We start from the raw sequence: 18,984 nt of genomic DNA on the forward strand, positions 1-18,984 counted from the left end.
GCAGCAGCAGCAGCTGCAGCCGCAGAGGCCGCAGCCGAGCGATTGAGCGCCTGTCCAGCGGGCGGCTGTCCTTGTTTCGAGCGGAACGAGTGCGTGCACCACACCGAGATTTCTGCGTTCAATAGCGCCGAGGCCATGATGAGCCCGCCGGCCGCGCGCCTGGCGCTGGTTCTCCTGTCTTGCGTTGTATGGATGTTGTACAGCTGCGCAGACGGTGAGTACATCGACCAAAATGTCTAACTTTGGAAGAACTTGTGCGCTTCGGATGGCAGTGCGGATCCGCCGCCGGGTTCCAAATTGGACCGACTTAGAAAGCTGGGTGAATTGGTCTCAACTGTGGGGCGTTTTGCCATTTGAGGACTTTTTGTACTAAATGGACCGTTCTGCGCAAAAGAGTTTGGTTTGATTTTCAACCCAAATTCGGTCCACTTTCTGACCCAAATGGAGTTCTTTTCAAATGGATGTAACAGCGCTTGCTCTTGTGCACGTAAGCTTTGCGTTCTGAGTGCAAAGAGTCTTTTTTACCTGATTTTTATGCTTCTTTAACAAGCTGACATTGATTGCGAGACACAATGGCAAATTCCAACCCCACCCCACCCCCCCCCCCCTCCCTCGCCCAAATGCGCACGGCAACTCGAGAGACAGAAGTTTGCGAGGAAACGAATCTTAGAAGGATTCCTTAACTGAAGTGACAGAGCAGAAGAAAATGATCGCAATTGTTAAATATGAACATGCGAGAACCCCAATATCACAGGGAGGATGATATACAGCAAGTCCTCAACATAGACACTTATCAAATATGTTTGGGGAGTAAAAGAGCCCCAGTGAGGACAAAATTGCGTGTCACTTTGTTGGAGAGGCAAACTCCGTTTTTCTCCCCACATACTGTCTTGGAAATAAGCAAAGGTTGTACTTCAGAGTAATGACGACGTCCGTCCGGTCTGCAACAAAAGTCGTTTATTCCATGTGGCGCTAAGCATAAGCGATCAAATAATCATTTGAATAGTGATGGAGTGAATCCAGAGCCCTCCCTGCTCTCTTCTTGCCACCAAACAATGTTTCATATCGAGTAGGACATGCAACCGACGCAACTATATCATTTGATCCACTTTGATGTTAACGTGGCACAGACAAACAAGTCCATCCCTCCAAATAAAATCAACCAAAACGTCTGTCTGCGTTTATAGCGACGTGCACACGCGTAAGTTAGCAAGACAACAGCACCACTATTGGCTTTAATATTTGCAACCACACATTGCGTTTTTCTTATTAAAAAAAAAAAGAAAAAAGAGGGGGGGGGGGCAAATACGTTGCACTGGAGCGTGTGTGGGCAGTGGGGCAAAGGAAACGATAGTCACGAAGATTTGTTACAAGAGGCGTGAAATTCCAACACGTCTTCCTTTGCATAGATTGCCAAAGCATCTTTTGGTACTTGCTGAAAAGAAAAAAGAAAGAGTTGCAAGTGGACTTTGTTGACTTCTAGCGCCATCCTGTGGGCAGGGGTTGAGTTAAAAAAAAAAAAAAAACTTTTTCTCTCCCCGAGTGGCGGTAGAATGATACAAGTGGACTGTATTTCTTCCCTTTTTCGACATGTGCAACTGTCCTTGAAATCATTCAGCTTCTTGAAACTGTTATCTCGTGACAAAAATGTGTCTTGTTGATTTTTTGGGTGAATATATTATTTTAGTTGGTTTATTTCATATTATTGTCAGTCATGCAGGTGACGCAATTTGAAAAAACAAACTTGTAACTGGGCATGAAATCTTTTTTTTTTTTTTGTAACTACCGGAGAAAACAGTACGCTTGAATTGTTCGGTACCTGTGTTAAAAAAAAAGCGGCGTGACTTGTCAAGACGTCTTCCTTTGCATAGAATGCAAACGTATCTTTTGGCGATAGATGAAAATAAAAATAAAAAGTCGGATGTGGACTCTTTTGACGTGGGCAGTACTTAAGTAAAAAAACAAACTTTTCTCTGTCCAAAGGTCACAATGAAACAAGAGGAATGAATTTCCTCCATTTTTAGACATGGGCAACAGTTCCTGAAATTATTCAGCATGAAAAAAAAAAAAAGCAATGTTTATGCTCTCAGGCTAATAGTCCTTTAATGCCCAAGTCAGTCATGCAGGTGACGCAATTTGAAAAAAACTCATTTTGACTTCATTCTTGTCTGTTTGCTGAATTTCTCCTTTTCACCAAATGCTGAAAAATGACCAAGGCAACTTTGCTGTTTCATCAGGAATAACCAATCTTAAGACATGTGACACAGCCCACGGATGGACTCTTCACGGCTCCCACTGTTACAAGAAGATGGAGGCAGCCAACGGTTGGCAGGGGGCTCGTTACAACTGCACCTTAGAGGACGCCGACCTTGTCTCCTTCGCCGACGAGACCGTGGAAGACTTTGTGAAGCGGCAAATGGGCGACAAGCCGTTCTGGATTGGACTCTCCAATCTGGTAAGACCAAAGTGCTGTTGGCTCTCCCTTGGTACGCCATTGACAACCGGGATTGGTTTCGGCAGGACTGCGATGAGGTTTGGTGTGAATTTTCGGGAGAAAAGGAGCTGACTTGGACCAACACCAGTCTGACGCTGGACTACACCAACTGGGACACGCGTCAAAAGGGAAGGTAAGAAGGTCACCTCTTTGCGTTCCGTGTCCGGCAAGATGCACAGGAACATTTTGGAACCCTTTCCAAAAATGTGTGCGCAGGTTCAAAAACAGCTTTTGTTTTCTTTCGATCCGAAAAGAGGAAAATCAACTCCAAATTGGCCTGTCGTGTGTCTCATTTTCCCCCACTTTTCCCCGACAGCGCCGACGTTGCTTCCTGCGCCTACGTCAACCAAGGTGTGCAGTCCGATACCAGTCAGCCTGGCAAGTGGAGACATGGATCGTGCCAGTCCTCACTGGCGTACATGTGCGAGCGGTCGCTCGACGGTAAGTCTGAACCCCCGTTGTAATGTTGACGCTGAAAGAAGCAAAGCGCAACTACGTCATCTGTCTGCAGCCTGCTCGAATGGACGTACCTGTTCCCGCAAAGAATCTGCTTCCATTTCCTATCAGCTGGAGAGTAAGTGGCAAGGACGCTTCTTATCACACCGCACCCTCTTTTGGTGGTTTTCTAACAAGGTTCTTTTGGGTTTCAGCTTCCTTCTGCGACTCTGGCGAGTTCCTGTACAAGGACTCGTGTTACCGTTTTGAGGGGACACGTAGAACCTGGCAAGCGGCTGAGGATTTCTGCAAGAAGAAGGGAGGTCACCTGGCCAGCGTCCACTCACCGGTTGACGGAGAATTTTTGGGTGGTGAGCGAGCGCCAAGGCAAAATGAGCAGGCCAGCAATGGACCGGCAATGTTTCACAACAAGTCTTTGTTCTGTTCTCCTCAAGCTCACGCGCGAGATCGGTGGAATATGGTGGGACTCAAGGGGACCAATGGCAAACATCAGTGGACCGACAGATCAACCACAGTAAGTGACAAGTGCGCAACAGATCGGGGTCCAAAAAAGAGGGCAAAGGTTAAAAAGTGTACTTTGAGCAGAAGGGAGTTGTGCTGAATTAGGAGGACAAATCTGACAAGAATGCTCTCCCTGTCAAATGGTTTGATTTGAATGTGTTACAAGACAAACGGTTTTTTTCATTTGATGAGGATTCAAATGATCATTGAGATGGAAAAAACAATGAAGTGATCAGTAGAATCCAAGTGCACCTTTCATTTTCCAGGGAAACATTTGTCAGTCTGAATATGGCAACAATTCTGATTGTGAGAAAGCGGTTGCGAAAATGAATCGGAGAGATTTCAATCAATAAAGTGACTTTGAAGGAATTTGCTGGAAAGCCATGTGAGCAGCTGCAACACCTAACACGCTCAAGTCACGCCCACCCGCTGTGTCCTCCCTCCGCAGAATGACGTCCCGTGGTGGACAGGACACGACAAACATGACGGCTGCGCCCAAATGCACTGGACTGGTAAAGTTGGCATGTATCCTTGCGACCAGGATTACTCACCCATCTGTCAAAAAGGTGAGAAAGTCGCGAGCTCTCATTTGCCCTTTGTCTTCTGGTTGCTCTCTCATATTTGATCCTCTCACGTCGTCCTTACAGGCAAGGCCAGAGATTCCTTCGAGGTTCGTGTGGCGCCGACATCAGAATCAGGTGGGAGTCCCACACAGGGTCGCAGCCCTCTCTCTCCTCTCGCCCGCCCGCCCCTCCCTCCCCTGCTCCGAGTAGGCAGGGGGGGGGGAGACAGCAGAGGCCGGAGAGGAAAAGCAAAGGGAGGGTGGCGGGGTGGGATTCCAAGGCCACACAACTGCTTCCAAATGAATTGCCTTTCACTCATCCAAATAATAATACTACCTATCCACATGTAATCAATTGGGTTACGTGAACATTTGACACACGAAATAGAAAAGCCAAATGGAAAAAAAAGACGGACAGCGCACGCACTACGTTATGGCCGCGTTACTGTTTGCGACGAAAGCGTGTCAGACTGAAGTGGACTGAATTCCCTCCGTCCTTTGACATGTCCTTGGAATTATTCAGCATGTTGAAAAGGGTTGATGACGATCGTGAGAAGAAACGAAAAAAGGGCCTTGTTGATTTTTTGTGGATAGATGATTTCAGAATCAGAATTGGCTTTATTGACCAACTTTGTGCACGGCCAACAGGCAATTTGACTCCGGCTGATCTCAGCCTCTGCGCAACGCTTACGTTCCAGTTGATTGAGCTCAGATTGTATTATTGTCACTCGTGCAGGTGACGCAATTTGGCAGCGACTTCCTTCTTGTCTGTTTGCTCAATTTGTGTTTTTCCCCCAAACGCTGACAAATGACCAAGGCAACTTTGCTCTTTCATCAGCACCAATCATTCCTGAGGCGACATGTAACGCAAAAGTCGGATGGACCCTTCGCGGCTCCCACTGCTACAAGAAGATGGCGCCGACCAACGGTTGGCAGGGGGCTCGTTACGACTGCCTCTGGGAGGGTGGCGACCTTGTTTCCATCACCTCCGAGGACGAGGAAGACTTTGTGAAGAAGCAAATGGGCGACGAGCCGTTCTGGATCGGACTCTCCAATCTGGTAAGACCAAAGTGCTGTTGGCTCGCCCTTGGTACGCCATTGACAACCGGGATTGGTTTCGGCAGGACTGCGATGAGGATTGGTGTGAATTTTCGGGAGGAAAGGAGCTGACGTGGTCCAACACCAGTATGACGCCGGACTACACCAACTGGGACCCACGTCAAGACGGAAGGTAAGAAGGTCACCTCTTTGCGTTCGGCGTCAGGCAAGATGCACAGGAACATTTTGGAACCCTTTCCAAAAATGTGTGAGCAGGTCCAAAGACAGCTTTTGTTTTCTCTTGATCCGAAAAGAGGAGAATCAACTCCAATATGGCTTGTGGTGGGTCTCATTTTCCCCCACTTTTCCCCGACAGCTCCAGCGTTGCTTCCTGCGCCTACGTCAACCAAGGTGTGGACCTCTACAATCATCCTGGAAAGTGGAGACATGGCTCGTGCCGATCCTCCTTGGCGTACATGTGCAAGTGGTCGCCCGATGGTAAGTGTGCACGTCCGTGTCGATGTTGACGCTGGAAGGAGGAAAATTGCAATCACGTCGTCCTCCTGCAGACTGCCCGGACGGATGGCCGTGTTCCTACAAAGACTTGGGTTACCGTTACAGACGAGCTGAGAGTGAGCGGCAGCCACGCTTCTTCTTTCTCCGCCCGCAGCGTCTCCTTGTGCTTTTCTAACGAGGTTCTTTTGGTTTTCAGCTTCCTTCTGCGACTCTGGCGAGTTCCTGTACGAGGACTCTTGTTACCGTTTTGAGGGGACACGTAAAACCTGGCAAGAGGCTGAGGCTTTCTGCAAGAAGAAGGGAGGTCACCTGGCCAGCGTCCACTCACCGGTTGTCGGACAATTCTTGTTTGGTGAGCGAGCGCCAAGGCAAAATGAGCAGGCCAGCAATGGACCGGCAATGTTTCACAACAAGTCTTTGTTCCGCTCTCCTCAAGCTCACGTGCGACGAGATGGACATGGATGGTTGGCTTGGCTGGGACTCAAGAAGAACAATGGCAACTTTGAGTGGAGCGACACATCATCTCTCGTAAGTGACCTACCTTACCTGTGTGCACCAGATCGAGGTCCAAAAAGTTGTCAATGGGCCAGAATGAAGCCGTCATGTTAAAAAGTGGGATTTTAGCGGAACAAAGTTGTTTTGAGTTAGGAGGACAAATCGGACAAGCATGCTCGCTCGCTCTGCCTGTCAAATGGTTTGATTTGAATTGGACTTGCCTTGAGCGGTGTTGCAAGACAAACGTGTTTTTTCATTCGATGAGGATTCAAATGGTGATCGATGGAATCAAAGTGCACCCACCGCTCGTCTTGCAGGGCAACATTTTTTCATTGAAACCTTTCAATCTGAATTCTGATTGTGAGAAAGAGGTGATGAAACTGAATTGGAGAGATTCGAATCAATAGAGTGACTTTGAAGGGATTTGCTGGGAGGCCATCGGAACAACTGCAACAACTAACCCACTCAAGTCGCACTCCCTTTGTCCTGCCCCCCTCGCAGGCTGATGTCCCGTGGTATAATTCATACAGATCATCTGATTGCTCCAAATTGGCATTTGATGGTAAAGCTCACCTGACCCAGTGCGATACCCTTCGTCCATCCATCTGTCAAAAAGGTCGGCAAGTCACGACCTCTCATTTGCCCTTTGTTTTCTTGGCGCTCTCTCATGTTTGATCCCTCTCACATCCTCGCAGGCAAGGCCAGAGACATCCTTCCGCTTCTCCCAGTGCCGACATCAGCATCAGGTGGGTGGGCGTCCCACCCTGCAGCCCACGTGCAAAATGCCATTTGCCCTCAAGTGACCTGACCCGAGTCTCGCTCGCAGGCAAGAGCGCAAAGTGCGGCTGGTGGCAGGAGAACCCCGCCAACGACTTCTGCTACCTGATCAACTCCAAGGCCACCAAGACCTGGAAGGAGGCGCGAGACAAGTGCGCCCGCCTCAGCGGCAACCTGCTCGGCTTCGCCGACTCGCAGGAACACGCCTTCATCCAAGGTAGGCTGTCCACAATCTAATGTGCTTGATGAAAGAATTGGAATCGAGGGAGCACCAAACTTTGCCAAGTGTCTTTCAATCCAAAGAAAAGGACACGAGCCAGACGTCATCCGCACTTCATTACGGTTAAGCACATGCGCCTGTGAGATGTTTCAACCGTGTTGACCTTTGACCCAAAGGTCTTCCGCCAAACGCTTCTTTGTGGTTGGACACCAACGACACCACGGTCGAAGACGGCAGCGAGCGGTCGGCCCAATCCTCACCCGATTCCGTCCAGTTGGCCGCCGCAGGTGGGTGGCTCTAAAACCTGGCCGGAAGACGTCCATTTCCGTGGAGGAGCGCTGAGCGTCTGCCGTCTCCTTCCAGGTGACCCCTCCGGCCCAGGCTGCAACTCCTTACTCGGCGGCGAGGGCGGCCCGGAAGTCGGCGATTGCGAGGAGAAGCGCGGCTACGTCTGCAAGAGACGAGGTAAGACAAGGCGCTCGGTCCATTCTGCCCAACGCGTGTCATCAGATCGGAGGACCGAAATGGCGATGGCTCGTTTTTTGGTCTGACGTCAGTGCTGATGCGGGTGACGCAATTGGCTGAAACGGAATAAAAGGCGAGCTCTGCTGGTTTGTGGCAGACCCTCATTTCGCCAAATACAAAAACCACGGCGCTCTTACGTCACAATAGTCCCAAAACGTTGTACATGTAGCAATGATAATAAAGATCTATTCTATTCTATTCCATTCTATTCTCAGTCATTCAGACATGTGATTGGACCAAAGGGTGGCGCCGCTTCGCCTCCAACTGCTACAAGAAGATGGAGACAACCAACGGTTGGCTGGGGGCTCGTTACGACTGCGTCTCGGAGGGCGGCGACCTGGTCTCCATCGTCTCGCCTTACGAGGAAATCTTTGCGAAGATGCAAATGGGCGACAAGCCCTTCTGGATCGGACGCTCCAATCTGGTGAGGCGCAAGCGAGCGGCACTTGGCTGGCTACCTGGTAGTGAGTTGACTGACAACGGGTTTGGACTCTGCAGAACTGCAACGAGACCTGGTGTCAGTTTTTTCAAGCGGGAGAAATGAAGCTGACTCAGTCCGACACCGCTGTGATGCCGACCTACGCCAACTGGTACTCAGGTCAAGACAGAAGGTGAGAAGGTCACCTCTTTGTGTCCGTTCATTGTCAGGCGGGCGGGGCACACGGCCAGATGATGGAACCCGTCTGCAAAACCTGAGCGAGCGCACAAGGACGACGAGCAAGGAGCCTTCCAATCGGCCTCTTTGTGGGATGTGGCTCTGGCTTTTCACGGCTTCTCCCCGACAGGTCCGACGTTGCTTCCTGCGCCTACGTCAACCAAGGGGTGCACCCCAACAGTCAGCCTGGCAAGTGGAGACATGGCCCGTGCGGATCCTCCTTGGCGTACATGTGCAAGCGGTCGCCCGACGGTAAGGGTGCACGTCCGTTGTGATGCTGACGCACGCTCGGAGGAGAAAAACGCAATCACCTCATTCTCCTGCAGCCTGCCCGGAGGGACGGCTGTGTTCCTACAAAGACTACGGACTCGGCGTCAGTCGAGTGGAGAGTGAGTGGCAGCGACGCTTCTTCTTTCTTTTCATAGCTGCAGCGCCCCCTTGTGGTTTTGTAATCCATGTTTCTCGCCGGCTTCAGCTTCCTACTGCGACCCTGGCGACTTCCTGTACAAGGGCTCTTGCTATCGCTTTGGGGGAATGGAGAGCACTTGGAAGGAGGCCGAGAAGTTCTGCCAAGACTGGAAAGGTCAACTGACCAGCGTCCACTCACTGGTCGATGGCCAATTCTTGGCTGGTGAGCGCCAGGGTCAAACAGCCGATGCCATCTATCGTCCCGCAACGTGTCACCTGGTCTGCCGCGTTTGAATGCGCCTCTTGTGCTCAATTGCTTTTTGTCATTTCCTCCAGCTCACGCGCCACATGTAGGAGGTTTGCAATCTTGGGTGGGACTCAAGAAGAACAAGCGAAACTTTGAGTGGAGCGACGCAACACCTGCAGTAAGCGCAACGGTTTGGAGCACTTTACAAAGGTTGTCACTGGCCCGGAATGAAGGTGTCATTTCGGAAGGCTCATTGCAGCAGAACAAATTTGGACTGAATTAGAAGGGGAAAAAACGACATTTGGTCCGGTTGGAGGAAGAGAAAAATGCCCAACGTTGGGGTTCTTTGAAACTAAGATAGTCCTTCACTGGAAAACTTGAATGAAATGATCAAAGCGCCGAAGTTCACAGGTCAGAGTGGGACTTCGAGGAGAATCAAATGAAAACGGTTTGCGTCTGAAACGCAAATTGTGCTTTGACTGGAAAATAGTCGTAAATTGACGACAATGAGATAGATTTGCTTTGAGAAAATATTGACGAGTGGGAGGAAAATAGGACTTTGGAAAAAAATGTGCTCACGTCTGGCGCGTCGTCCGCAGGACAACATCGAGTGGTTCCCAAACAGGCCGGCCCGACGGGGTGACTGCGCTGCCTTGTCGCAGACTGGACAACTTGAGGACTGGCCCTGCACCAAAAGTCAGCCATTCATCTGTAAAAAAGGTCCGCAAATGAGACGAGCGCTCACTTTGCACTTCACTTCACTCTCATAATAATCATAAGAATATTAAAAATCATCATCATAATTAAATATAATCAATGATTACTAATAAATTAATGAATGCATCAATGCACAAATCAATCAATCAGTCAATCAATCAATTGAACGGACAAGCAAATAAATAAGTAAATACATTCATTTATAATGCACTTTACATTTTAAGGCAAATCTAAGAGTGCTAATGAGTCCTCTCTTTTCCTTCCTTGCAGCCAAGGTCCGAGACTTTCTTCTTCCTCCGCCGCCAGGTGGGCGTCCCACTCGCCAGTCGACGTGCGGTGGCCTCTCGTCGCCCGTTTGCCCTCAAATGACTCGACTCTCGCTTGCAGGCTGGAGCGCAAAGTGCGGCTGGTGGCTGGAGCGATCCTCCTCCGACTTCTGCTACCTGATCCAACGCAGGCCAACCAAGGCCTGGAAGGAGGCGCGAGACGACTGCCTTCACCGCGGAGGCGACCTGCTCAGCATCACCGACTCACTAGAACAGGCATTCATACAAAGTAGGCTGTCCGTAGTCGCAATCAGGGCTGTTGAATTCCCCCAACGTGCACTGTTTCAATCTCTTGTTCCACATTTGACCATTTACCTCCAAAGGTCTGTACACTTTTCTGCCGAGCGCTCCCTCTCTGTGGTTGGGCGTCAACAACAACATCACGAACGACGGCAGCGGGTGGACTGACGGATCCCCGCTGGGTTACGTCGTCACGGACGGAGGTGGCTCCAAAACCCAATCGATGTTTGTCTGCGAGGAATGGAGCTGAGCATCTGTCATCTCTTTCCAGGAGACCCCGGCGACCTCTCTGCTGCGTCCTGTCTTTCCTTTCTCCCCGGCAACGGCCGCTGGAAGTTTGACGATTGCCGGAAGAAGAGAGGCTACATGTGCAAGAAAAGAGGTAAGACGCGGCGGCGACGCTCGACCCATTCTCGCAACGTGCTGACTCGCTTCTTTGGCTTCTGTCTTGCAGGAGACATTCCAAAATTGCCGCAGCAGCCTCATGACGGTACGTCTCCTTCCAACAACGGGAGACAAAACTGACATGACGATGACGGCATTCTTGTCTGTTTGGTGAATTTGTGTTTTTCACAAAAAGCTGCAAATTGACCAAGAGAATTTTGCTCTTTCATCAGCATTAACCGATCGTGAGTCACCATGTGACACAGTCAACGGATGGACTTTTCACGGCTCCAAGTGCTACAAGAAGATGGAGAAAACCAACGGGTGGCTGGGGGCCCGTTACGACTGCTTGTGGGAGGGCGCCGACCTTGTCTCCATCACCTCGTCTTACGAGGAAAGCTTCGTGAAGAAGCAAATGGGCGACAAGGCCTTCTGGATCGGACTCTCCAATCTGGTGAGACCAAAGTGCTAGCGGCCGTTGGCTGGCTATTGCTACGCCATTGACAACGGCTTTGGACTCTGCAGAACTGCAGTGAGACCTGGTGTGAGTTTTCCGAAGCAGGAGAAAAACTGTTGACTTGGTCCGACACCGGTGTGAGGCCGACCTACACCAACGCAAACTCGCTTCAAGACTTAAGGTAAGAAGGCCACCTCTTTGCGTCCTTTCATTGTCAGTCAGGGCACATGACGAGATGATGGAACCCATTTGCGAAATTTGGGAGAGCACATGTATTGACGTGAAATTGTCTTTTGCCGAGAAAGATGGGAAAAGCCTCCGATTTGGACCGTTTCTGAGAGGCGTGTCTCATTTTTCCCCACTTTTCCGCGACAGCTCCAACGTCGAGTCCTGCGCCTACGTCAACCAAGGTGTGCACCTCTCCAGTCAGCCTGGCAAGTGGAGACATGGATCGTGCGGCTCCTCCTTGCCGTACATGTGCGAGAGGTCGCCCGATGGTAAGTGTGCACGACCGTTGTATTGTTGGCGGTGAAAGGAGGACAAAATGCAATCACGTCGTCCTCCTGCAGACTGCCCGGAGGGACGGCTGTGTTCCTACAAAGACTACGGACTCGGCGTCAGTCGAGTGGAGAGTGAGTGGCAGCGACGCTTCTCCTTTCTTTTCACACTGTCCAATGTCCCCTTGTGGTTTTGTAATCCATGTTTCTCGCCGGCTTCAGCTTCCTACTGCGACACTGGCGACTTCCTGTACAAGGGCTCTTGCTATCACTTTGAGGGGGTGATGCGAACTTGGGAGGGGGCCGAGACGTTCTGCGGAATATGGAAGGGTCACCTGGCCAGTGTCCTCTCATGGGCCGAGGGCAAATTCTTGGCAGGTGAGCGCCAGGGTCAACCCAGCTATCGCCCTCCCCCAGCGTTTCCCAACGTCTGACATGTTTGAATGCTCTTCTCGCTTTTTGTGATTTCTTCAAGCTCACGCGCCATACGTAGGAGGATTCCAATCATGGGTGGGACTCAAGAAGAACAAGGGCAACTTTGAGTGGAGCGACGCAACACCTGCAGTAAGCCAAACGTCTGCAAAAGTTGTCACTGGCCCAGAATGAAGGTGTCATATCAGAAGGCAAAAAGTCCAAGTGAGGACAAAAGCTAAATTTTCGCAAAACAAGAGGAACAAAAGTTAGACTTTGGGTAGAATGTTCAAGAAGAGATCAATATTGGAGGTGTTAATCAGATGGAGCAATAACAAGGACAAAGTTGTGAAATTGTGAGAATAAAATCGAATGAAGTGAAAAAAGAAATCATATGTGGTTCAAGTGCAGAATTTCACAGGTCAAAGTCGCTCATTTCTGAGAATGTAAAATTGAGTTTGAAACTTAACTTGTTATTTAAGTGGAGGGAAATTGTCCAATGAATTCAAGTCATGCTGTGGGAAAGTGTCGATTAGTGGGAGGAGAGAGGACTCATCATTTCGGAGCATATGCGGTGGCGGCGAGCGAGACCAAACGCGCCAAAGTCAAGTCTGGCGTGTCGTCCGCAGGGCAACATCGAGTGGGCCCCAGACAGGCCGGCAGGACGTGGCGACTGCGCTTCCTTGTCGCAGACTGGACAACTTGAGGACCGGCCCTGCACCAATGCTCGGCCATTCATCTGTAAAAAAGGTCAGCAAACGACGACCACTTACTTTGCACTTCTCAATAATAATCATCATCATAATAATTAATTAATAAGTAAAATTCATTCATGCATAGTAAAAATTTAAAAATAAATAAATAAATAAATGTTTATCAAATTTCATTTGAAAAGCACTTTACATTTGAAGGCAAAGCTAAGAATGCTAACGTGTCCTCTCTTTTCCTTCCTTGCAGCCAAGGTCCAAGACTTTCTTCTTCCTCCGCCGCCAGGTGGGCGTCCCACTCGCCAGTCGACGTGCGGTGGACTCTCGTCGCCCGTTCGCCCTCAAGTGACTCGACTCTCGCTTGCAGGCTGGAGCGCAAAGTGCGGCTGGTGGCTGGAGCGATCCTCCTCCGACTTCTGCTACCTGATTCAACGCAAGCCCACCAAGACTTGGGAGGAGGCGCGAGACGACTGCCTTCACCGCGGAGGCGACCTGCTCAGTATCGTCGACTCACAAGAACACACCTTCATACAAGGTAGGCTGTCTGTCTGTCTGTCTGTCTGTCTGTCTGTCTGTCTGTCCGGTCGCGATCAGAGCTGTTGAATTCCCCCAACGTGGACCGTTTCAAACTCTTGTTCCACATTTGACCATTCGCCTCCAAAGGTATCTACACTTCTCTGCCAAGCACTCCCTCTCTGTGGTTGGGCGTCAACAACAACATCACGAAATACGGCAGCGGGTGGACTGACGGATCCCCGTTTGGTTACATCGTCATGGATGGAGGTGGGTCCAAAATCCCAACCGATGTTTGTCTGGGACGTTGCGGAGGCATGCGGAGCTGAGGATCTGTCGTCTCCTTCCAGGTGACCCCAGCGACCTCTCTGGTGCGTCCTGTCTGTCCTTGCTCACAAACAATGGCCGCTGGGAGTTTGACGATTGCCGGAAGAAGGGAGGCTACATGTGCAAGAAAAGAGGTAAGACGCGGCGGCGACGCCCGGCCGATTCTCGCAACGTGCTGACTCGCTTCTTTGGCTTCTGTCTTGCAGGAGACATTCCAAAATTGCCGCAGCAGCCTCATGACGGTACGTCTCCTTCCAACGACGGGAGACAAAACTGACATGACGATGACGGCATTCTTGTCTGTTTGGTGAATTTGTGTCTTTCACAAAAAGCTGCAAATTGACCAAGAGAATTTTGCTCTTTCATCAGCATTAACCGATCGTGAGTCACCATGTGACACAGTCAACGGATGGTCTTCTCACGGCTCCAAGTGCTACAAGAAGATGGAGAAAACCAACGGGTGGCTGGGGGCCCGTTACGACTGCTTGTGGGAGGGCGCCGACCTTGTCTCCATCACCTCGTCTTACGAGGAGAGCTTCGTGAAGAAGCAAATGGGCGACAAGGCCTTCTGGATCGGACTCTCCAATCTGGTGAGACCAAAGTGCTAGCGGCCGTTGGCTGGCTATTGCTACGCCATTGACAACGGCTTTGGACTCTGCAGAACTGCGACGAGGCCTGGTGTCAGTTTTCCGAAGCAGGAGAAAAACCGCTGACTTGGTCCGACACCGGTGTGACGCCGACCTACGCCAACAGGGACTCGCGTCAAGACGGAAGGTAAGAAGGTCACCCCTTTGCGTCCTTTCATTGTCAGCCAGGGCACATGGCGAGATGATGGAACCCATTTGCGAAATTTGGGAGAGCACATGTATTGACGTGAAATTGTCTTTTGCCGAGAAAGATGGGAAAAGCCTCCGATTTGGACCGTTTCTGAGAGGCGTGTCTCATTTTTCCCCACTTTTCCGCGACAGCTCCAACGTCGAGTCCTGCGCCTACGTCAACCAAGGTGTGCACCTCTCCAGTCAGCCTGGCAAGTGGAGACATGGATCGTGCGGCTCCTCCTTGCCGTACATGTGCGAGAGGTCGCCCGATGGTAAGTGTGCACGACCGTTGTATTGTTGGCGGTGAAAGGAGGACAAAATGCAATCACGTCGTCCTCCTGCAGACTGCCCGGAGGGACAGCTATGTTCCTACAAAGACTACGTACTGGGCTACCATCGAGTGGAGAGTGAGTGGCAGCGACGCTTCTCCTTTCTTTTCACACTGTCCAATGTCCCCTTGTGGTTTTGTAATCCGTGTTTCTTGCCGGCTTCAGCTTCCTACTGCGACACTGGCGACTTCCTGTACAAGGGCTCTTGCTATCACTTTGAGGGGGTGATGCGAACTTGGGAGGGGGCCGAGACGTTCTGCGGAATATGGAAGGGTCACCTGGCCAGTGTCCTCTCATGGGACGAGGGCAAATTCTTGGCTGGTGAGCGCCAGGGTCAACCTGGCAATGCCAGCTACACCCCCCCCCCCCGCATTTCCCAACGTCTGACATGTTTGAATGCTCTTCTCGCTTTTTGTAATTTCTTCAAGCTCACGCGCCATACGTAGGAGGATTCCAATCTTGGGTGGGACTCAAGAAGAACAAGGGCAACTTTGAGTGGAGCGACGCAACACCTGTAGTAAGCCAAACGTCTGCAAAAGTTGTCACTGGCCCAGAATGAAGGTGTCATATCAGAAGGCAAAAAGTCCAAGTGAGGACAAAAGCCAAATTTTCGCAAAACAAGAGGAACAAAAGTTAGACTTTGGGTAGAATGTTCAAGAAGAGATCAATATTGGAGGTGTTAATCAGGTGGAGCAATAACAAGGACAAAGTTGTGAAATTATGAGAATAAAATCGAATGAAGTGAAAAAAGAAATCATATATGGTTCAAGTGCAGAATTTCACAGGACAAAGTCGCTCATTTCTGAGAATGTAAAATTGAGTTTGAAACTTAACTTGTTATTTAAGTGGAGGGAAATTTTCCAATGAATTCAAGTCATGCTGTGGGAAAGTGTGGATTAGTGGGAGGAGAGAGGACTCATCATTTCGGAGCATATGCGGTGGCGGCGAGCGAGACCAAACGCGCCAAAGTCACGTCTGGCGTGTCGTCCGCAGGGCAACATCGAGTGGGCCCCAGACGGGCCGGCAGGACGTGGCGACTGCGCTTCCTTGTCGCAGACTGGACAACTTGAGGACCGGCCCTGCACCAATGCTCGGCCATTCATCTGTAAAAAAGGTCAGCAAATGACGACCACTTACTTTGGACTTCTCAATAATAATCATCATCATAATAATTAATTAATAAATAAAATTAATTAATGCATAGTAAAAGTTAAAAAACAAATAAATAAATAAATAAATAAATGTATATATCAAATTTCATTTGAAAAGCACTTTACTTTTTAAGGCAAAGCTAAGAATGCTAACGTGTCCTCTCTTTTCCTTCCTTGCAGCCAAGGTCCAAGACTTTCTTCTTCCTCCGCCGCCAGGTGGGCGTCCCACTCGCCAGTCAACGTGCGGTGGTCTCTCGTCGCCCGTTCGCCCTCAAGTGACTCGACTCTCGCTTGCAGGCTGGAGCGCAAAGTGCGGCTGGTGGCTGGAGCGATCCTCCTCCGACTTCTGCTACCTGATTCAACGCAAGCGCACCAAGATTTGGGAGGAGGCGCGGGACGACTGCCTTCGCCGCGGAGGCGACCTGCTCAGCATCGCCGACTCACAAGAACACACCTTCATACAAGGTAGTCTGTCTGTCTGTCTGTCTGTCTGTCTGTCTGTCTGTCTGTCTGTCTGTCTATCCGGTCACGATCAGAGCTGTTAAATTCCCCCAATGTGGACCGTTTCAAACTCATTTGACCATTTACCTCCAAAGGTCTGCGCACTTTTCTGCCGAGCGCTCCCTCTCTGTGGTTGGGCGTCAACAACAACATCACGAACGACGGCAGCGGGTGGACTGACGGATCCCCGTTGGGTTACGTCGTCATGGACGGAGGTGGCTCCAAAACCCAATCGATGTTTGTCTGCGAGGAATGGAGCTGAGCATCTGTCGTCTCTTTCCAGGAGACCCCGGCGACCTCTCCGCTGCGTCCTGTCTTTCCTTGCTCACAAGCAACGGCCGCTGGAAGTTTGACGATTGCCGGAAGAAGAGAGGCTACATCTGCAAGAAAAGAGGTAAGACGCGGCGGCGACGCTCGGCCGATCCTCACAACGTGCTGACTCGCTTCTTTGGTTTCTGTCTTGCAGGAAACGTTCCGAAACCTTCGCAGCAGCCTCATGACGGTACGTCTCCTTGAACAGTGGCTTCAAACGACACGAGACAAAAATGACGTGACGACGCTTGCCTTCTTTTTTTATTTTCCTAGCGTAAAGAATTCAGGTTGTAAGCGAATGAAGGTTGTGCAAGATCAGCTGCTCGCCGTTCAATAGTGCCTGTACCATGGGTGACTCGCCCATGAGCTAAATAATCATTTGCGGCAGCCCGAGTTGGTTCTTTGAGATCGTTCAGCATCTTGAAACCGGCCCTGTTTATCTCTTGTGACTGCGAATAGCCTTCAATGGTCGTGTCCTTCTAAAGACTTGTCAGTCGCGGATTGCCAGTCAAGCAGGCGACGCAATTTGGCAAAAACTGAATTGGGTCGAGGGACTGCATTGTTACCTGTTTGCTGACTTTCTGCTTTTCACCAAACGTTGAAAAATGAGCAAGGCAACTAACTTTGCTGTTTTATCAGCATTGATCGATCCCAAGGCATCGTGTGACGCCAAAAACGGATGGAATCCTCACGGCCCCAACTGCTACAAGAAGATGGAGAAAACCAACGGGTGGCTGGGGGCCCGTTACGACTGCTTGTGGGTGGGCGGCGACCTTGTCTCCATCACCTCGTCTTACGAGGAAAGCTTTGTGAAGAAGCAAATGGGCGATGAGCCCTTTTGGATCGGGCTCTCCAATCTGGTGAGACGCGAGCGCAGGCTGCTGTTGGCTCGCTGCCGGTAGTTGACTGACAACCGGGATTGGTTTGGGCAGGACTGCAACAAGGACTGGTGTCAGTTTTTTGAAGAGGGGGAAAAGCAGCTGACTTGGTCCGACACCAGTATGACGCTGAACTACACCAACAGGGACTCGCGTCAAGACGGAAGGTAAGAAGGTCACCTCTTTGCGTTCTTTCATTGTCAGGCGGGGCACAGAGAAAGAAGGGAAAACTGTTTTGCGGGTGTGTATGTTTTTATTATGACTTTTCTCTACAGCTCCAACCTTCAGTCCTGCGCGTACGTCAACCAAGGTGTGCACACCTCCAGTCAGCCTGGCAAGTGGAGATATGGCTCGTGCGGATCCTCCTTGCCGTACATGTGCGAGAGGTCGCCCGATGGTAAGTGTGCACGTCCGTGTCGATGTTGACGCTGAAAGGAGGACAAAATGCAATCACGTCGTCCTCCTGCAGGCTGCCCGGAGGGACGGCTGTGTTCCTACAAAGACTACGGACTCGGCGTCAGTCGAGTGGAGAGTGAGTGGCAGCGACGCTTCTCCTTTCTTTTCATAGCTGCAGCGCCCCCTTGTGGTTTTGTAATCCATGTTTCTTGCCGGCTTCAGCTTCCTACTGCGACCCTGGCGACTTCCTGTACAAGGGCTCTTGCTATCACTTTGGGAGGATGGAGCGCACTTGGAAGGATGCCGAGAAGTTCTGCCAAAAATCGAAAGGTCACCTGGCCAGCGTCCTCTCATGGGACGAGGGCAAATTCTTGGCTGGTGAGCGCCAGGGTCAAACTGCCGATGCCAGCTATCCCCCCCCCCCCCCTCCTCCCAACGTCTGACACTTTTGAATGCTCTTCTCGCTTTTTGTGATTTCCTCAAGCTCACGCGCCATACGTAGGAGGATTCCAATCTTGGGTGGGACTCAAGAAGAACAAGGGCAACTTTGAGTGGAGCGACGCAACACCTGCAGTAAGCCAAACGTTTAGAGCGGCCTACAATAGTAGTCAAAAGTTCGACTTTGGCAAGAATGCTCGTCATGTTCCAAGAAGAGATAAACATTGAAGGTGTTAATCAGATGGGGTATTAACAAGGACAAATTTGTGAAATTGTGAGAATAAATTCGAATGAAGTGAAAAATAAACCATATATGGTTGAAGTGCAAAGTCGCTCGTTTCTGAGAATATAGAATTGAGTCTGAAACTCAAGTTGTGATTTAAGTGGATGGAACTTGTCCAATGAATTCAAGTCATACTGTGGGAAAGTGTGGATTAGTGGGAGGAGATAGGACTCATCATTTTGGAGCAAATGCGGTGGTGGCGAGCGAGACCAAACGCGCCAAAGTCACGTCCGGCGTGTCGTCCGCAGGGCAAGATCGAGTGGGTCCCAAACATGCCGGCCGGACGGGGTGACTGCGCTGCCTTGTCGCAGACTGGACAACTTGAGGACTGGCCCTGCACCAATCTTCAGCCATTCATCTGTAAAGAAGGTCCGCAAATGGCGACCACTCACTTTGCACTTCTCA

At 50.5% G+C, this 18,984-nt stretch overlaps 1 protein-coding gene and 1 long non-coding RNA gene across 4 annotated transcripts in view; one reads left to right on the top strand and one right to left on the bottom strand.

Annotated features, from left to right (window-relative positions):
- The window catches only part of LOC148403280 (uncharacterized), a 23,542-nt gene continuing 4,558 nt past the window's right edge, over positions 1 to 18,984 (top strand). The window contains exons 1-63 of one of the 3 annotated variants that reach the window (XM_088394369.1): positions 1 to 214; positions 2,238 to 2,455; positions 2,521 to 2,627; positions 2,811 to 2,935; positions 3,006 to 3,068; positions 3,145 to 3,300; positions 3,385 to 3,464; positions 3,900 to 4,017; positions 4,099 to 4,149; positions 4,852 to 5,072; positions 5,138 to 5,244; positions 5,428 to 5,549; positions 5,621 to 5,683; positions 5,764 to 5,919; positions 6,004 to 6,095; positions 6,564 to 6,678; positions 6,758 to 6,808; positions 6,889 to 7,056; positions 7,236 to 7,346; positions 7,423 to 7,524; positions 7,800 to 8,008; positions 8,083 to 8,195; positions 8,370 to 8,491; positions 8,566 to 8,628; positions 8,715 to 8,870; positions 8,984 to 9,072; positions 9,494 to 9,614; positions 9,882 to 9,917; positions 9,999 to 10,166; positions 10,261 to 10,380; positions 10,449 to 10,559; positions 10,632 to 10,667; positions 10,795 to 11,015; positions 11,087 to 11,199; positions 11,394 to 11,515; positions 11,588 to 11,650; positions 11,738 to 11,893; positions 11,991 to 12,079; positions 12,556 to 12,676; positions 12,884 to 12,919; positions 13,001 to 13,168; positions 13,297 to 13,416; positions 13,497 to 13,607; positions 13,680 to 13,715; positions 13,843 to 14,063; positions 14,135 to 14,247; positions 14,442 to 14,563; positions 14,636 to 14,698; positions 14,786 to 14,941; positions 15,049 to 15,137; positions 15,614 to 15,734; positions 15,952 to 15,987; positions 16,069 to 16,236; positions 16,368 to 16,487; positions 16,556 to 16,666; positions 16,739 to 16,774; positions 17,224 to 17,444; positions 17,517 to 17,629; positions 17,738 to 17,859; positions 17,932 to 17,994; positions 18,081 to 18,236; positions 18,343 to 18,431; positions 18,828 to 18,948. In XM_088394369.1, coding sequence (XP_088250495.1) covers positions 136 to 214; positions 2,238 to 2,455; positions 2,521 to 2,627; positions 2,811 to 2,935; positions 3,006 to 3,068; positions 3,145 to 3,300; positions 3,385 to 3,464; positions 3,900 to 4,017; positions 4,099 to 4,149; positions 4,852 to 5,072; positions 5,138 to 5,244; positions 5,428 to 5,549; positions 5,621 to 5,683; positions 5,764 to 5,919; positions 6,004 to 6,095; positions 6,564 to 6,678; positions 6,758 to 6,808; positions 6,889 to 7,056; positions 7,236 to 7,346; positions 7,423 to 7,524; positions 7,800 to 8,008; positions 8,083 to 8,195; positions 8,370 to 8,491; positions 8,566 to 8,628; positions 8,715 to 8,870; positions 8,984 to 9,072; positions 9,494 to 9,614; positions 9,882 to 9,917; positions 9,999 to 10,166; positions 10,261 to 10,380; positions 10,449 to 10,559; positions 10,632 to 10,667; positions 10,795 to 11,015; positions 11,087 to 11,199; positions 11,394 to 11,515; positions 11,588 to 11,650; positions 11,738 to 11,893; positions 11,991 to 12,079; positions 12,556 to 12,676; positions 12,884 to 12,919; positions 13,001 to 13,168; positions 13,297 to 13,416; positions 13,497 to 13,607; positions 13,680 to 13,715; positions 13,843 to 14,063; positions 14,135 to 14,247; positions 14,442 to 14,563; positions 14,636 to 14,698; positions 14,786 to 14,941; positions 15,049 to 15,137; positions 15,614 to 15,734; positions 15,952 to 15,987; positions 16,069 to 16,236; positions 16,368 to 16,487; positions 16,556 to 16,666; positions 16,739 to 16,774; positions 17,224 to 17,444; positions 17,517 to 17,629; positions 17,738 to 17,859; positions 17,932 to 17,994; positions 18,081 to 18,236; positions 18,343 to 18,431; positions 18,828 to 18,948 — 7,246 coding nt within the window. In that variant the 5' untranslated portion in view covers positions 1 to 135. The remainder of the gene's footprint in view (positions 215 to 2,237; positions 2,456 to 2,520; positions 2,628 to 2,810; positions 2,936 to 3,005; positions 3,069 to 3,144; positions 3,301 to 3,384; positions 3,465 to 3,899; positions 4,018 to 4,098; positions 4,150 to 4,851; positions 5,073 to 5,137; positions 5,245 to 5,427; positions 5,550 to 5,620; positions 5,684 to 5,763; positions 5,920 to 6,003; positions 6,096 to 6,563; positions 6,679 to 6,757; positions 6,809 to 6,888; positions 7,057 to 7,235; positions 7,347 to 7,422; positions 7,525 to 7,799; positions 8,009 to 8,082; positions 8,196 to 8,369; positions 8,492 to 8,565; positions 8,629 to 8,714; positions 8,871 to 8,983; positions 9,073 to 9,493; positions 9,615 to 9,881; positions 9,918 to 9,998; positions 10,167 to 10,260; positions 10,381 to 10,448; positions 10,560 to 10,631; positions 10,668 to 10,794; positions 11,016 to 11,086; positions 11,200 to 11,393; positions 11,516 to 11,587; positions 11,651 to 11,737; positions 11,894 to 11,990; positions 12,080 to 12,555; positions 12,677 to 12,883; positions 12,920 to 13,000; positions 13,169 to 13,296; positions 13,417 to 13,496; positions 13,608 to 13,679; positions 13,716 to 13,842; positions 14,064 to 14,134; positions 14,248 to 14,441; positions 14,564 to 14,635; positions 14,699 to 14,785; positions 14,942 to 15,048; positions 15,138 to 15,613; positions 15,735 to 15,951; positions 15,988 to 16,068; positions 16,237 to 16,367; positions 16,488 to 16,555; positions 16,667 to 16,738; positions 16,775 to 17,223; positions 17,445 to 17,516; positions 17,630 to 17,737; positions 17,860 to 17,931; positions 17,995 to 18,080; positions 18,237 to 18,342; positions 18,432 to 18,827; positions 18,949 to 18,984) is intronic. The other 2 variants (XM_088394364.1, XM_088394376.1) reach the window with 2 other exon arrangements.
- LOC148403281 (uncharacterized) overlaps positions 16,832 to 18,984 on the bottom strand; it is a 14,597-nt gene continuing 12,444 nt past the window's right edge. The window contains exon 3 of the long non-coding RNA XR_015862188.1: positions 16,832 to 18,937. This is a non-coding gene — a long non-coding RNA (uncharacterized LOC148403281). The remainder of the gene's footprint in view (positions 18,938 to 18,984) is intronic.

Source organism: Syngnathus floridae, chromosome 1 (genome assembly GCF_059516105.1).
Source record: "Syngnathus floridae isolate MCC-2025c chromosome 1, RoL_Sflo_1.0, whole genome shotgun sequence".
Lineage (NCBI taxonomy): Eukaryota > Metazoa > Chordata > Actinopteri > Syngnathiformes > Syngnathidae > Syngnathus > Syngnathus floridae.